Source organism: Oncorhynchus masou, chromosome 12 (assembly GCF_036934945.1).
Source record: "Oncorhynchus masou masou isolate Uvic2021 chromosome 12, UVic_Omas_1.1, whole genome shotgun sequence".
Classification (NCBI taxonomy): Eukaryota; Metazoa; Chordata; class Actinopteri; order Salmoniformes; family Salmonidae; genus Oncorhynchus; species Oncorhynchus masou.
Genome location: NC_088223.1, coordinates 50,062,733 through 50,079,342, shown reverse-complemented (window position 1 = coordinate 50,079,342; position 16,610 = coordinate 50,062,733). Strand labels below are relative to the sequence as shown.

Below are 16,610 nucleotides of genomic sequence, written 5' to 3'. Positions count from 1 at the left end.
GGCCATAACTGGGTCATCGTATACAGTCGGCCCGTCTACTTCTGCCTGTGCTGTGCTCTCATCTGGGTGTTAGACTTGACGGGGCGCTCAGGCCATCTGCAGCCCTTCTCACTCTACGGCGTCACCTTCTTCTCCGCTCACTTCCTGCTCTGTGCCAGGGACGTGCTCATAGGTCAGTCAGTGTTGGCAACTTCTAGCTGTGTGCTTTTATGTCTTTTGTATCGTGTTGCGACCAACCAACTCATTCAAGTCCTTTCTCCATCTGTCTCTTTCTTCCCCCACAGTGTTTGCCTTGTGTTTCCCCGTCATTTTCCTTTTTGGGCTTCTACCTCAGGTCAATACCTTCCTCATGTGTCTGCTGGAGCAGGTCGACATGCACATTTTTGGGGGAACAGGTAAGACGGGACCAAACAGTGAGATGCCATTCACTATAATTCACAAAGTAAATTCTCTGCTTTTTTTGTTGAGTGATGCCTTTTGACCCTGTGTGTGTGTTTTGGTTTCTCTCCACAGCCACCACCAGCCCCTTGTCGTCGCTTTACAGCCTGTTACGCAGTGTGTTGGTGGCCTCTTTGCTCTATGGATTCTGCCTCGGGGCTATCAATGCGCCCTGGGAACATCCCCATGTGCCAGTGCTGTTTTCAGTGTTCTGTGGTCTGCTCCTGGCCCTCTCCTACCACCTGAGCCGCCAAAGCAGTGACCCTGTCATCCTGTGGTCAGTATACCTCTACTCTTTAGTGTTGCATGTCATACCGAAACCTCTGTAGTTTTTCGCAACTACAACATGAAAAACGGTCCGGTATTAGAATTATGTATTCATAAATATTGTTTTTAAAATAAATACACTGCCGTTCAAAAGTTTGTGGTCACTTAGAAATGTCCTTGTTTTTGAAAGAAAAGCACATGTTTTGTTCATTTTTAAAATGACATCAAATTGATCAGAAATACAGTGCAGACATTGTTAATGTTGTAAATTACTATTGTAGCTGGAAACGGCAGATTTTTTATGGAATATCTACATAGGTGTACAGAGGCCCATTACCGGCAACCATCACTCTTATATTCCAATGGCACGTTGTGTCAGTTTATCCAAGTTTATAATTTTAAAAGACTCTGATCATTAGAAAACCCTTTTGCAATTATGTTAGCACAGCTGAAAACTGTTGTCCTGATTAAATAAGCAAAGAAACTGTCCTTCTTTAGACGAGTTGAGTATCTGGAGCATTTGTGGGTTCGATTACAGGCTCAAAATGGCCAGAAACAAATAACTAACTTCTGAAAATCCATGCAAGAAAAAGCCAAGAAACTGAAGATCTCGTTCAACGCTGTGTACTACTCCCTTCATAGAACAGCACAAACGGGCTCTAACCAGAATAGAAAGAGGATTGGGAGGGCCCGGTGCACAACTGAGCGAGAGGACAAGTACAGTAGAGTGTCTAATTTGAGAAACAGACGCCTCACAAGTCCTCAACTGGCAGCTTCATGAAATAGTACTCGCAAAACACTAGTTTCAACGTCAACAGTGAAGAAGAAGAGGCGACTTCGGGATGCTGGCCTTCTAGGCAGAGTTGCAAAGAAAAGCCATATCTCCATAAATAAAATATTTAGATGGGCAAAAGAACAGACACAAGACAGAGGAACTCGGCCTAGAAGGCCAGCATCCCGGAGTCGCCACTTGACTGTCAAATTTCTGCCCCGCTAGAGCTGCCCCGGTCAACTGTGCTGTTATTGTGAAATGGAAACGTGTAGGAGCAACAACGGCTCAGCCGCGAAGTGGGAGACCACTCAAGCTCACAAAACTGCACAGCCGAGTGCTAGAAATGCGCAGTTTGTAAAAATCGTCTGTCCTCGGTTGCAACACTCACTACCGAGTTCCAAACTGCCTCTGGAAGCAACGTCAGCATAATAATTGTTCGTCAAGAGCTTCGTGAAATGGGTTTCCATGGCCGAGCAGCCGCACACAAGCCTAAGACCATCATGCGCAATGCAAAGTGTCGGTAGGAGTGGTGTAAAGCTCTCTACCATTGGACTCTGGAGCGGTGGAAACGCGTTCTCTGGAGTGATGATTCACGCTTCACCGTCTGGCAGTCTGATGGCTGAATTTGGGTTTGGCGGATGCCAGGAGAACGCCACCTGCCCGAATGCATAGTGGCATCTGTAAAGTTTGGTGGAGGAGGAATAATGGTCTGGGGCTGTTTTTCATGATTTGGGCTAGGCCCCTTTACATGCTAACCACAGCATGTGCGAGCATTGCAAATAAATGTACACATGCATGTTATTCAATCATTGCACCCACACTGCTCGCGCGCCTCAAGCAAGCGTCTGTGTAGCCAAGCGCTAAAATAGCAATTGGTTCTATTTGTGACGCTCAACACGCTGCAAGTCCGGCCTCTCCCATCTCCTCATTGGTTGGTAGGAGCATATACCCACGTGGGGAATTGAAAAATGAGCTTAGGACCACACTCCGGTTGGTTTTAGTAATGCTGTAAAGTTGGTTGCCAACCGCCATATAAAGTCCAAAGAAGAAAAAGAAGCCTGACGAAAGGAGGAGATATGTCGAGAAACTAATTCGGTTTACCGTTTTATCTGTGGATTAATTGACGTGGTAGAGGACCTTGTGCATTTGAGGTAAAATAACAACCCAATGTTTATATACCAGGACAAATTAGCGAGCGACAGCAAGCTAGCTAGCTAAATTGCCATTAAATGTTTAAGACTTGTTGACCTGTCCTCAAATTAATATAATTGGTTTCAGAGATTGTTTTGATAGTTCAACCTGCGTGTCCTGATCACTTCTGGTGTGGGCGAACAAAATCACGAGTACATCCGGTTTGGTCAGCATATAAGTTAACAACGCTATTCTATCTGTACTGTTAGTTCCTCTATTTCCTTTTTTTTTTAAAGATGAACACTAACTACATTTTATTTTAAAGATGAGTTTTGAATTGCATGTCCTCCAAAGGCACATTTTTTTTAAAGTGTCCCATACAGGAAGGAGGTCTGCTGTACCTATGTTTTTACCCAAGTTGATTTTAAGACATAAACAGATTGCATCAGGGATTGGTTGTTTCATTTGATTTGTGTTCATTTTGGAGTTGAATCTCCTTTTCAAAAAAGTAACCAGAACTGACCATCTCACAGTGCATCCCCGCTTTCTTTCTTTCGTTTTTTTTTTTCTTGGTGTGGTATCGTTTTATCATCGTGATACTAAACCTGTTATCAGTATCGAAGTCAACATTCTGGTATCGTTGACAACACTACTTTTTACTGCTCTCTGTCTGGTCAATGGACAGCTCATTAGTATCTCTGTGTTGATTTTATGATGAATAAGTTCAAATCAAATTTTATTTGTCACATACACATGGTTAGCAGATGTTAATGCGAGTGTAGCGAAATGCTTGTGCTTCTAGTTCCTACAATGATGTAGATGACATATGTGTGTGTGTGTAGATATACATATCTATATATATCTATATATCTCTATCTATATATCTATATCTCTATCTATATATCTCTATCTATATCTATACCTACTGGTACCTTGAAACTCACTAATATTCCTTGATCCTAGCTACTGTCCTAAGATCAACTCTACCCTGTCACTCATATCATACATTACACTCTGTGGTTTTCTCTCTAGGTCTCTGGTCCGCTCTAAGTTCTTTCCCGAGCTGGAGAGCCGGACCCCGGAGGAGCCTCCTCTGGAGATCAAAGACCCCCTGCCCGGGAAACTACGCGACTCTGTGGTAAGATCAAGGATGCGTCCCAAATGGCACGTCATTCACTGTATAGTGCACTACTTTTGACCAAGGCCCATAGTGCACTACTTTTTAACCAGAGCCCTATCAAATCAAATTGTATTTGTCACATGCGCCCGAATACAACACCCTGTAGTGAAATGCTTACTGACAAGCCCTTAACCAACAACGCAGTTTTAAGAAAAATACCTAAAGAAAAATAAGAAATAAAAGTAACAAATAAGAGCAGCAGTAAAAATAACAATAACGAGGCTATACACAAGAGGTTACACTATGTAGGGAATAGGGTGCTATTTGGGACTCAAACCAAGCATTATGTGAGTGACACAGACTGACCAGGTGAATGCTATTATCACTTACTGATGGCACTTGTTAAATCCACTTCAATCAGTGTAGATGAAGGGGAGCTGACAGGTTAAAGAAGGATTTTTAAGCCTTGAGACAATTGAGACATGGATTGTGTATTTGTGCCATTGAGGGTGAATGGGCAAGACAAAAGATTTAAGTGCCTTTGAACGGGGTATGGTAATAGATGCGAGTGTGTCAAGAACTGCAACGCTGCTGGGTTTTTCACACCACAGTTTCCCGTGTGTATCAAGAATGATCCACCACCCAAAGGACATCAAGCCAACTTGACACAACTGTGGGAAACATCCCTGTGGAAGGCTTTCGACACCTTGTAAAGTCCAATGCGACGACGAATTGAAGCTGTTCCGAGAGGGCAAAGGGTTGCAACTCAATATTAGGAAGATGTTCCTAATGTTTTGTCCGCTCAGTGTATATAACATAAATGTTTGAATGCGGTTGGTGGTCTGAGGTTTTCATCTCTCTCTGTCTGGGTTTTTTACAGAGAGAGATTTTTCACTCAGACCTGGTCATGTGTCCCCTCATGGCTGTCATCACGTTTGCCATCAGTGCCAGCACCGTGTTCATCGCTCTGCAGGTCAGTCAACTCACCTTGTCAACTGTAGATGGACGATATGACGTTTCAATATCTAGAGAGAAACCCTTCTGGTTTTCTATGACACTCACCAGTGAAACCTTGTCTCCCTCCCCTCCAGCCTGCTCTAAGTTACATCCTGTACATGGTGGCCGGGGTGGTGGGCTTCCTCACACACTACCTGCTGCCTCAGCTCCGCAAGCAGCTGCCCTGGTTCTGCCTGGCCCACCCCGTGCTCCGTTCTCGAGAGTACAGCCAGTTCGAGGTCCGCGGTAAGTAGCAACACGCCGCCCCCTAAACGCACACGTTCACACACCCTGAAGAATTGTGTCGAGGCCTGAGGTTTGTCCTTGATTTGTCTTGCCATGCCCTGTCCGTCCCAGATGCCGCCCAGTTGATGTGGTTCGAGAAGCTGTATGCGTGGCTGCAGTGTGTGGAGAAGTACGTTATCTATCCGGCTGTAGTGCTCAACTCCCTCACTACAGAGGCGCAGCGCGTCAGCCTGAAACCCAAGGAGCTTGACATCTAGTAAGCAGCTCAAGCCATCCCCTTTTACCAACCTCACCACACATTCCTCTCCCTCATCCCATCTATCTGTCCAGTCAGAGTTGAAGTTTATTGAGACTACGCTTTGTATTTGCCCAATTAATGTGTTTTGATGTCCCTCTCCTCTCTCTCTCTCTCTCTCCCCCCCTCCTCCAGCGGCCGTGCTCTCTTCATCTCTCTGGCGGGGATGAAGCTGCTGCGCTCGTCTTTCTGCGCCCCGTCTCTGCAGTACGTCACGCTGTCCTTCACCGCCCTCTTCTTCCTCTTCGACTACCCACACTTCTCAGAGACCTTCCTGCTCGACTACTTCTTCATGTCCATCCTTTTCAGCAAGGTACAGAATACTCCTCCCTGGGACTTGGTTTTGCACAAATTCAACCAAATGAAAGTACCTACACATACTTAGCTGTATGTATACTGAACAAAAATATATAAATGCAACATGTGACATTTAAAAATGTTTTACTGAGTTAGTCCATATAAGGAAATCAGTCAATTGAAATAAATTCATTAGGCCCTAATCTATGGATTTCACATCACTGGGCAGGGTTGCAGCTATGGGTGGGCCTGGGAGGGCATAGGCCCACACACTTGGCTGCCAGGCCCACCCAATCAGAATCAGTTTTTCCCCACAAAAGGGCTTTATAACACACACAAATACTCCTCAGCACCCCCCCCCCCCCTTCAGATGATCCCACAGGTGAAGTTGTGGAGGCCCTGGGTTGGCGTGGTTACACTCTGCGATTGTGAGGCCGGTTGGGCGTACTGCCATATTTTCTAAAACAACGGAGGCAGCTTATGGTAGAGAAATGTACCTAAAATTCTCTGGCAACAGCTCTGGTGGACATTCCTGCAGTCAGCGTGTCAATTGCACGCTCCCTCAAAACTTCTGTGGCATTGTGACAAAACTAGACATTTTAAATTGGCCTTTTATTTTCCCCAGCACAAGGTGCACCTGTGATATGATCATGCATATGCCACACCTGTCAGATGGATGGATTTTCTTGGCAAATGAGAAATGCTTAATTACATGGATATAAAACAAACAGTTGTGCACAACATTTGAGAGAAATAAGCTTTTCGTGCATATGGAAAATTTCATTTTTTTATTTCAGCTCATGAAACAAACACTTGGTACAAACACTTTACATGTTCCGTTGATATTTTTGTTCAGCGTAGTTGTACACTCTGACCCTTAAAGGCAAATGTCATCATTTTCCCACGTCATAATCATCAGCACCACCCCACTATCAACACACGCTGTATGTTAAAATGGAGTGTTTCTATGTTTTTTGTGTGTGAACAGATAGAGGAAGAATAGTGTTTCCAGTGACGACATCAACCAATGAACAGGCAATGCCTACTAACACTTAGTTAAAATCACATGATGCACACCGATGTCATTTGAAAAACGTATCTTCTACTCTTTTTTTTAATGCAAAACATAGAAACGTGCCATTTTCATATACGGTATGTTGATGTTAGGGTGGTGCTGGAGATTGATGCATATGACGTTGAACATGTTTGAAATTTCCCTTAAGTCATTTCTGGCTACGCAAGAACGTTACATTGAGAAATGACTGGACTCGGTGTTTGATCGCTCACATTAGATTGGATGGTTTCTCATTACAGCTCTGGGACCTGCTCTACAAGCTGCGTTTTGTCCTCACCTACATCGCTCCCTGGCAGATCACCTGGGGCTCTGCCTTCCACGCCTTCGCCCAGCCCTTCGCTGTGCCCCGTATCCCTGTACACTGGCTCTGTGATCAGCAGAAAACTGTTGGTTAGACTCCATCCTTGTGAAACAAAAGTTCTTTCTGCACTCCCTGTTTTTATTTGATTTATTTCACCTTTATTTAACCAGGTAGGCATGTTGAGAACAAGTCCTCATTTACAATGTTTCTCATTTGCCCATGAGAAAAAGTGTTTGAACAACACTAAATGCTGTGCGCATTGGATGTCCTGTGTGTTAGTGTTGTCTGTTAGAGCTCCTTAACCTAACTCTCAGACTCAGCCATGCTGTTTGTCCAGGCCGTGTTCTCGGCTCTCTTCTCCACCCCTCTTAACCCTGTCCTGGGCAGTGCTGTGTTCGTCACCTCCTACACCAGGCCCGTCAAGTTCTGGGAGAGAGACTACAAGTGAGTTCTTTACTTTCCAGGAGCCCAAGAGATGTAGAGATGGGCATTGTTCAGATCAGGTGGGTGTGATCACTAGGAACCAAACAGAAACAAAGGGAACGAAACAGGGATGGACCTACCTAAATGCGTCCAATAGCAACTCTTGTTTTCGTGGGCAAAACGTTTTCTGCATAGAGTAAACGGTTTCCATTGAAAAATGTTTTGGACTAATGATTAAACCCCATGCCTCTAGCAGTTGCTTGTTGACGTTCAGAGGTCAATGTTAAAACCGGATTAAGGAGATTATTGCTCGATGCCGTGAAAGCTAGCAGACTGCGTTACCATTTTACACAAGTCACCACACTTTTACAGCAGTTTCTTGAGCCTCTGTGTCGCCTGGTTAACGTAATATCTGTCTTTCCAGCACCAAGAGGGTTGATCACTCCAACACGCGACTGGCCACCCAGCTGGACCGCAACCCAGGTCAGCTGCCGCAGTCTTCCTTCCCCTCATCTAACGCGAGTCATCATTCTTTAAAACGACTCTGCTCTCATGCCTGTGGTCCCCTCTCTTCCAGGTGCTGACGACAACAACCTGAATTCCATCTTCTATGAGCACCTGACGCGCTCTCTGCAGCACAGCCTGTGTGGGGACCTGCTGCTGGGACGCTGGGGAAACTACACCACAGGAGACTGCTTCATCCTGGCCTCCGACTACCTCAACGCCCTGGTGCACGTCATCGAGATCGGCAACGGCCTGGTCACCTTCCAGCTGAGGGGGCTGGAGTTCAGGGGTGAGGAGGAGGGGAGAGGGTTTGGGCTAGAATGAGCTTTTATGGAACCGAGTTCAATGTGGTAGTAGGTTTTAATGGTGAGGCGGCCAAGTTCAAATACTATCTTTTCTCTCTCTGTCATTTTCCCTCATCCCCCTCTCCTGGTGTCTCTCCCCCAGGTACCTACTGCCAGCAGCGGGAGGTGGAGGCCATCACCGAAGGGGTGGAGGAGGACGAGGGCTGCTGCTGCTGTGAGCCAGGCCACCTGCCCCACATGCTCTCCTTCAATGCGGCGTTCGGCCAGCGCTGGCTGGCCTGGGAGGTGGCCGCCACCAAGTACGTCCTGGAGGGCTACAGCATCAGCGACAACAACGCCGCCTCCATGCTGCAGGTGTTCGACCTGCGCAAGATCCTCATCACCTACTACGTCAAGGTTTGTGATCCATCCTGAACACACAGTGAACTGTAAAATGAGATACAATAACATGTCATTTGAACAGTTGATGGCCCGGTCTGTAACCAGTGTTTCCTCTCCCGTAGAGCATCATCTTCTACGTGAGTCGCTCTCCTAAACTGGAGGAGTGGCTGGCCAATGAGACGGTCCAGGAGGCGCTGCGGCCCTGCCTGGGCCCGGCCTACGTGGACAGTGACCCAACTTTCAACCTGAACATAGACGAGGACTACGACCACAGGGCCTCTGGCGTCACCCCCACTGCCTTCTGTATGGTCTACCTGGACTGGATCCAGTACTGCAACAGCAGACGCCCAACGGTTAGTGTTCCTTCTCATGTTACTGTTGTGTAGCTGTCAATTCACGTAAAAAAAAAAGTATATATATATATATTTTTTTTTAAACCAGAACTTTCCATAGCAATGTCGTTAGTGTTATCAGCCGACTAGCTTAATGAAATGCTTTGTGTTATAGCCAGTGGAGGACAGCGAGAGGGATTCTCCGCTGATCACCCTGTGTTTTGGCCTCTGCATCCTGGGGAGACGGGCTCTGGGCACAGCCTCCCACAGCATGTCAGCCAGGTAAGTCCCAGGGCCGGAAGGTCTGTCTGTTCGCTAACTGCAGGGAGCGTGTGATATGTCTCTAATGTGATGGCGTATAACCGACGGTGACTATCCGTACGTTTGTACCCCGCCTGTCAGCTTGGAGCCTTTCCTGTACGGCCTCCACGCCCTCTTCAAGGGGGACTTCCGCATCACCTCTCCCAGGGACGAGTGGGTGTTTGCTGACATGGACCTGTTGAACAGGGTGGTGGCCCCCGGGGTGCGCATGTCCCTCAAACTGCACCAGGTAAGACCTATCATATGGGCGTGACTTAATACAGACAGTATGGTGGTCAATGTAATGTCATCGCCCACGCTAAAGGGTGCGTTCGTAAATTCACTCTGGAGTGTCAAACGTGCGCTCTGGGCTGTTCGTAGAATTTAAAAGCGTTGTCAGATTGTCCGTTTGTAAATTCAGAGCGTTTCCCTCTCACGACCACAGTCAAGCACTCGGGGTAAATGGCTAAAGTTGGCTGGCTGGCTAGCTTGCTTGCTAGCTCCTTCCAGACACAAATGGGAGAACACCTCACTCTGACCCTTTTACTCACCCTAGCAGAGCTGGTTAGGCTGTTTTTGTTATCCCAAGGGGTTAATGACTGCAACTGTGTTACCGGCAACAATTGTATTGTTTTTTGTTTTTTTTTGCCAATGTTTACTGACACCAGATTGTTTTGTAAATTCAACAACCTTTCTGAGCTCGGGCACACTCAAACCAGAGTGCTCTGAACTCGGAGTAGATTGCCAGAGCAAATTTACGAGCGCACCCTAAGAATTGACGATTTATTTTAGAAACACTGTGGTGGCCAGAGCTGAGACTAAGAAGCTTAATGATGACATCACTCACACTAAAAAAGTATCCTCTCCGACCCCGTCCCCAACAGGACCACTTCACGTCCCCAGACGAGTACGAGGACCCGGTGGTTCTGTACGACGCCATCACTGCCAACGAGGAGAAGATGCTGATCAGCCACGAGGGCGACCCGGTGTGGCGCAGCGCCATCCTGGCCAACATGCCGTCGCTGCTGGCCCTGCGCCACGTCATGGACGACGGCAGCGACGAGTACAAGATCATCATGCTCAACAAGCGGTTCCTCAGCTTCAGGGTCATCAAGGTGAACAGGGAGTGTGTACGCGGGCTGTGGGCGGGCCAGCAGCAGGAGCTGGTGTTCCTGCGGAACCGGAACCCGGAGCGCGGCAGCATACAGAATGCCAAGCAGGCCCTGAGGAACATGATCAACTCGTCATGTGATCAGCCCATCGGCTACCCCATCTACGTGTCGCCCCTCACCACCTCCTACGCAGGGGGGCACACCCAGCTCCGCTCCGTCTGGGGGGGGCCTGTTAGCCCCCATAACATCTACACCTGGCTCATCAGCAGCTGGGACAGGTACACTTACATTACACAGCCTGCAGTAGCCATGGTAGTGCTGATACACGCACACAGCCAGATATCCCTGCGAAGTTCTCATACTATCACGCACATGCCATACACGGATGTTCTCCCGCTCTCTCTCGCACACGCCCACTGACCGTGTGCGATAAGACAGTTGGATTTTAACTCTGTCTCCCCCCTACAGGTTACAGAAGGGTTGTGGGGCTGGCTGCAACAGTGGAGGGAACATCGAGGACTCGGACTGCGGCGGCGGATCCACCTCCATCTCCAACAACCCAGCGGCTCACACCACCCAGAGCACCCCGGCCTCCAGCCTGCCCCTGCCCCAGCCCCACTTCACCTCCATCCACCCCCCCATGGGTGAGCCCAGGACCCCGCCACTCACTACAGCCTCGGATGTCCACTGTTTAACTGCTGCTAGCTATTATAACAATGTCAATACTGTCAGTATGCTGATAACGCAGCCATGGAAAAGTTTGTGTAATGATTGCTTTCTGTAATGTGTATGAAATGCCTCTCGTTGTCACCGTAGGAACTGACAACCCTGTGGGCCCCACCCCCACCTGGCCCCACCACCCTCAGCCCCTCCCCTTGGCCCTGCTCAGCCAGTCAGAGGGCAGGATGGACGCTGGGCTGGTCACCTCTCTCCACCGGACCTCATCCATCCAGGGTCTCCTGGGCCAGCACCTGTCCAGCTCCCAGCTGTCCTTCAGTAGCTCTGTGGCCATGCCTTCCCTGCCCGGCCCAGAGCGCTTCTGCCCAGGCAGCTTCCAGGAGGGGGTCCACAGAGGGTCCGGACGGACAGGACATGGCCTGGGGCAGGGCAGCGGGCTGCACTATGAGGGCCTCTACGGGAAGTGGAGCCTGTCTGGCAGGAAAGGCTTCAACGGGCCAGCCTCCGCTGAGAGTGACAGCGGAGGGTCTCCGTGCATACGGACACAGGTGAGGATAGTAAAACAACGCGGTGTGTGTGAGAGCTAGAGCATAGCGTGACTGTCTTTATGAACTAGGGCCGTTCTCGGCTAAAAAGCTCATCGATGGGTTGAAATGTTCAAATGTGTATTTTTCCATATATATATATATATATATATATATAGACACCATATGTGTGTTAATAAAATCAACTATATGTAGACTACTGAGCTTGTCTGATGCTTTAAACACACTGATTTAATGACTCGAGGGAGCCAGAGATCAACCTTACCAGAATTTAAAAAATCAACTGTTCCCGACCCTCTTCCTTCCGCTGCTGCTGGCTTTGGCAGATTCTACTGTTAGACCCCTGCTGCTACGCTCCTAATAGGCTACACCAGGGGGTCTGCAACCTTTTGCATTTGGAGTGCCAATTTATCTTACCCTTTTTACTGATCTGTGTGCCAGATGCACAGTTTCATTTTATTTACATTATAGTCTTTGTATCTCAAAATCATTTTCATGTGGTTAATCTGAATTTTAAAAAATTATTTCTATTGCCATTGCCAACTATGTCAAAATAGCCTACATAAAGCCAACAAATAAAAACATTGCAGCCTGCAGGTAGAAAATGTCCTGATAAAATGAATATCCTATAAATCACATTGGCTATGCAAGGCCTGTCTACAAGGAACTTGAAACATTGTATCAACTATTAACTTGGGCCTGAAGCTGGTACTAGCAAACTTGCAACATACAAAATATTCTGGGCCTTCCGTTTCCGCTCCAGTGAGCGCCGGACAGACACACAGCTGTAGGCTATTTGTGCCAGTTTTAAGAAGTAATCAGGTACACCTATTTTATGACTTTTTTTTTTTTCTTCTTTCATGCTGAGTGGTTATCAAAAGAGAACTGGGAAGATATTTCAAATTAAGCAACGTTGAGGAACTATTTTCACTCTCAACAGATGTAAAAACAGACTTACTTGACTTACTGTTTACTTGACAATCAGAGACAATCAGAAACACTATGAGATCCCCAAACGGGCACATTTCGGCCTACTTCTATGTATAATCAGGTGCTCGTCCTTCCTCAACATTGACAGGAGCGCTACAAACAAATGACAATTCGTAAATTGACAACCTCTTAAATGGAAGGAAATAAACCGAAATGTGTTCCTCACAAGTGTAGCCTAGGTCTACCCCGGCAATGAGAACGGTAAAAGACTAATAATAATGCGTTGAATGCATTAACCGAAATGACCGTAACCAGACAAACGTAGATTAGAAATTATGGGAATTAACAGTAAATGTACTACTGGTGATACTGTTGTGCCACCCCCGTGGCCTCTGCAATGGATTAGTCCACTGAGACAGGTGTCAATCAGACAGGTGTCATGTGCCATAAAAATGTTTTTAATATACATTTTAGACTGCTCGGCAAAAAAAAATAAAAACTTGGTCGACCGGCAGACAAACCGACCAGTCGATTTTTAAAAACGGGGTCAGCCCTATCATGAACACATGAGAATAATGTCGCTGCAGCACGTAACATCCTCCAGAACGATGGTATGGTTTTGCGATTGATTTAATGATGGTAATTTGTTGCAGTGGAAACTGAGGCTATTTACGTCTTGTCACTCTGTGTTCCAGTCTACTCCACCTGCAGCCCGGCTTGAGGCCAGCCCAACCCAGGACCCACTGGGCGTTACCCAGTCCGCTGAGACCACGACCCTCACTACAGGGGAGCCCCCCAGCCCCGCCCCCCGGGAGGAGTCCACAGAGCTGCCTTTACTTGAGCACCTGGATTGAGTCTGCACTGGAGAACACATGAGAACCCTTGCAGACAACGCACACCACCACCACGGCCAGTTCTAGAGTGGGCCTGACCGGCTCAGACTGGACTCATTCCAGCTTCCCGGAGTCATTCCAAAGAGAACTGGACTCTGAGGTTCGCTACATCTCTGGCAGATCACAACCTCTCAACATGTTCATTTGTAAATGTTTTCCAGCCTTTGCAATACTGGATGGATCTGGGAGGTTTAAGTACATTCATCTGCCTCTCATCGAGCCACCGTAAGGATGCATGTAAAAACAAAATGTATGCACCAACCCCCCCCCCCTTCCCAAAAAACCCCATTCACCATGTCCCCTCCTAGGACTTGAAACAGGAGCTCTCGCCCGATACACCCTCAGAGTTTCTGTGGACAACCTTTTGGCCATAACTATGGTAACTCTAGCAGGCCAAAAAGCCAGTGCAATTGTAAGGGATGTTGTGTAATGTTTAGTTAGTTTTTTAAAATTATATATAGGGGAAAAACCCCTCGTTTCTCCTCTCCTTCACCTGAGATCCACCAGCAGCAGCAGCAACAGCATAACGAATCCAAAAAGGGAATGCCAATATCCTATGTTGCTGTATGTACAGGTGAAGCCAGAGTTACTACCATAACAAGCCTTGTTCTTTAATCCCCATTCCTGCTCCAACCTGCTGCTTCACTGTAGAAAGAATTCACTGTGGGGAAATCCACTGTGAAACTGCATGGGTCACATCATATGACCAGTCAATATCAACACCCCACCTCCCCCAGCATACCACCCACATTCCAACAGCGCCTCCCTGTAGAAACACCCTCATGCTCGTTCAGGTGTTTCTGACGCATCAACAATCTCAAGCGTTCTGTCAAGGAGCTTGTTTCAGGGATAAGACTCCCGCCTACTCCCACCTTTTCCAACATGCGGTGCTTTTTCCCGGCAGAGTTTACAATCCAGTCAAGCCTGGACACAAGCTCTGAATTTGGGGAGGTCTAGGGAGATATGACTCTGGACAAAGATGGTGCCCATTGTACAGGAACGGGAGGAGATTGTTCAGACCACACGATTCTAAACTGGGATTGTTCTTTCTAAAGCCTTTTTAGATTTTTGTTTCCTATTTTCGGGGTGAGTGGAATGTCTTTATCTTTTTACTTTACTTGAATAATCACAACCTCCTCGGTGGCTATAGGCTAGCCCGTGGAGTTACCCTAGTGACCGACCACTCTCGGCCCTGACCTGATCCAATCAGCTGTGGACTAGACGGTGGGAGGGGCTCTGACAGAGGCCCTTCTGCTTTCCTTGCCTCCAGCTACAGTGCCAGCTCCTCTTACTAGTAAACTACTGCTTCTGCACCTCCTGCTAGTACTACTATACCTACAACTACTGTTTGTGCTTCACTTACCTCCAGCGTTTTAGTTGGAAACAAACCAAGTTGAATAAATATTCAAAACAAAGATGGCATATTTATTATTGACCACACCTGGGAGACTGTTAAAAGGGTTTGTCTATTTGACATGCTGGCGTGATAGAAACACGGCGATCGAAATAGCCTTTTGTTTAATCGTCACCTCTGCCCTGCGTGTTTTGGCGTCGCCGCTGTACACTTTCACCAAGGGTTATCCTCTCTTTATTTGCCGTGTAATATAACTGGAACTGTTCCCCGATGAGTCACTTTAAGACGTTTGCTTTTGTCACCCTGCTTTTTTAACGGGCAAGTGAAGCGCTTGACGCACTTCAGACTAGAGACCCGCTCCCGTGATCTCTCTAACCAGAGCACATATCAGACGAGCTGGCCGTCTCCCACCGTTCTGGTCTGTCCAGAGAGTTACAGAGCCTTACAGCACTACAGTAATCCATGTGGCAGTACCTTGGTCTGCCTGGGCATGTATTTATATCAATGGTAGAGCTATCTGGAATAACCTTTTGTACCATAGTGTAAAGCTGGTCCTAGAAGACTGCCTTGTATGCTCGTTTTCGCCCCTAGCCGTCTTAGCTCTCACTTTAGTTAGCGGACTGTCTACTAAAATTTCTCTGGGAATCTGTTCTTACAGGGTAAGAACTAATAGGTGGAAAACTGCATTCTCATTGGTAACGAATAGGAATGATCTACTCCTTATTGTGTCTGAAAGGGAAGAGACAGGAAGGGTGGAGTTTTCAAAAGCTAGGTGGTTAGATGGTATCTACATAAGTTAGACTGGGTAATTATGCAGTAGCTAGTTTAATTTAGTCTGAATCTTGGGAGTCTGGGCCTCACGGTTGAATTCATGGGTCACTACTCAAAGTGCCAGTCAATGTGATGCCCCCACTACAGAAACAGCAGTGGTTTACTGCCCCTTTGTTCTTCTTTCATTCTGCTTGAGCTACAGGTCTCTTCATTTTCTAAAACCATCCTTTTGGTTGCATCCTCCACATTTTGAGAACTTGGGCTTATGTAAATTGAGTCTTTTTGTTTGTCAGATCATTGAATATTAACGCCGTGGCTGTCTTTGGGTATTGTTGAGGAGGAGCAGACAGGAGCTGGCGCCTACCAGATGTTAAAACCCAGTATCTAGCTAATTGATCGGCCCTTGTTAACGTGTGTCCTCCCTAGGCTCGGGAAAATCAGAGACATTGTAATCGGGGGCCCTTTTTTTGTTGTTTTTCTTTCCCCTTATTCTCAGTGTAATATCCAAAGCAACAGGGAGTACTTTTCTTACTGGGAGAAAGGAAAGCACAAGTTACTGGACAGAACTGGGTGTCTATAATAAAAGGGATTCCTTAATCTCTGCCATTTATGTACAGCATGTTTTGTATATAAATATATATATTTAAAAAAATATATATATATATAAATCTATTTTATTATTATTGGATTTCTGGTTCTTTTTCATGGAAGACACTATGTTGAGTCTTAGGGGAGGTTCTCTCTTGTGTTTTCCTCTCAGAAGAGAGATCCGTCTCCCGAGTGGAAGGGCGCCCTTCACATTCAATCATGCAGTTTGGGAAGAATCGATTAATACTTCTTTTGCACAAATGTTGTATAATAGTACACCATCCCATGTAAAACATCCCATGTTTTTTTTATTGTAATTATTTTAGTTATTTGGGGGGGGGTGTTTTATTTAAAAACTGTATTCCGATATATTAAAAGTTCTGTACAGTTTTCTGTGACCCCCCCCCCCCCCTATTTAAATTAAAGCTTTTCGTGTCATCCTTTGCTAATTAAATGCAATGAGTGCTTTCATTTTACCTTTCCCCTGTCGTATTTTCTCTATCAGCCTTTGTCAGGCAATGTTATCATCATTTGAATATTGATTCAGAACACCGGT

At 46.7% G+C, this 16,610-nt stretch overlaps 1 protein-coding gene across 2 annotated transcripts in view; it reads left to right on the top strand.

Annotated features, from left to right (window-relative positions):
• The window catches only part of LOC135550297 (pecanex-like protein 3), a 28,490-nt gene that overhangs the window by 11,416 nt on the left and 464 nt on the right, over window positions 1–16,610 (top strand). Inside the window, exons 14-33 of one of the 2 annotated variants that reach the window (XR_010457102.1) lie at window positions 1–172; window positions 285–395; window positions 514–715; window positions 3,641–3,746; window positions 4,609–4,701; window positions 4,820–4,970; window positions 5,082–5,226; window positions 5,401–5,578; window positions 6,877–6,985; window positions 7,253–7,382; window positions 7,786–7,844; window positions 7,939–8,154; window positions 8,313–8,566; window positions 8,674–8,904; window positions 9,059–9,165; window positions 9,286–9,433; window positions 10,068–10,573; window positions 10,764–10,939; window positions 11,112–11,521; window positions 13,144–14,427. Coding sequence is in view for 1 of the 2 variants with exons in the window: in XM_064980966.1 (XP_064837038.1) it covers window positions 1–172; window positions 285–395; window positions 514–715; window positions 3,641–3,746; window positions 4,609–4,701; window positions 4,820–4,970; window positions 5,082–5,226; window positions 5,401–5,578; window positions 6,877–6,985; window positions 7,253–7,382; window positions 7,786–7,844; window positions 7,939–8,154; window positions 8,313–8,566; window positions 8,674–8,904; window positions 9,059–9,165; window positions 9,286–9,433; window positions 10,068–10,573; window positions 10,764–10,939; window positions 11,112–11,521; window positions 13,144–13,302 (3,663 nt within the window). In the remaining variant the exon portion in view is untranslated. Of the gene's footprint in view, window positions 173–284; window positions 396–513; window positions 716–3,640; window positions 3,747–4,608; window positions 4,702–4,819; window positions 4,971–5,081; window positions 5,227–5,400; window positions 5,579–6,876; window positions 6,986–7,252; window positions 7,383–7,785; window positions 7,845–7,938; window positions 8,155–8,312; window positions 8,567–8,673; window positions 8,905–9,058; window positions 9,166–9,285; window positions 9,434–10,067; window positions 10,574–10,763; window positions 10,940–11,111; window positions 11,522–13,143; window positions 16,531–16,610 lie in introns of those variants that run through there. The other variant, XM_064980966.1, reaches the window with a different exon arrangement.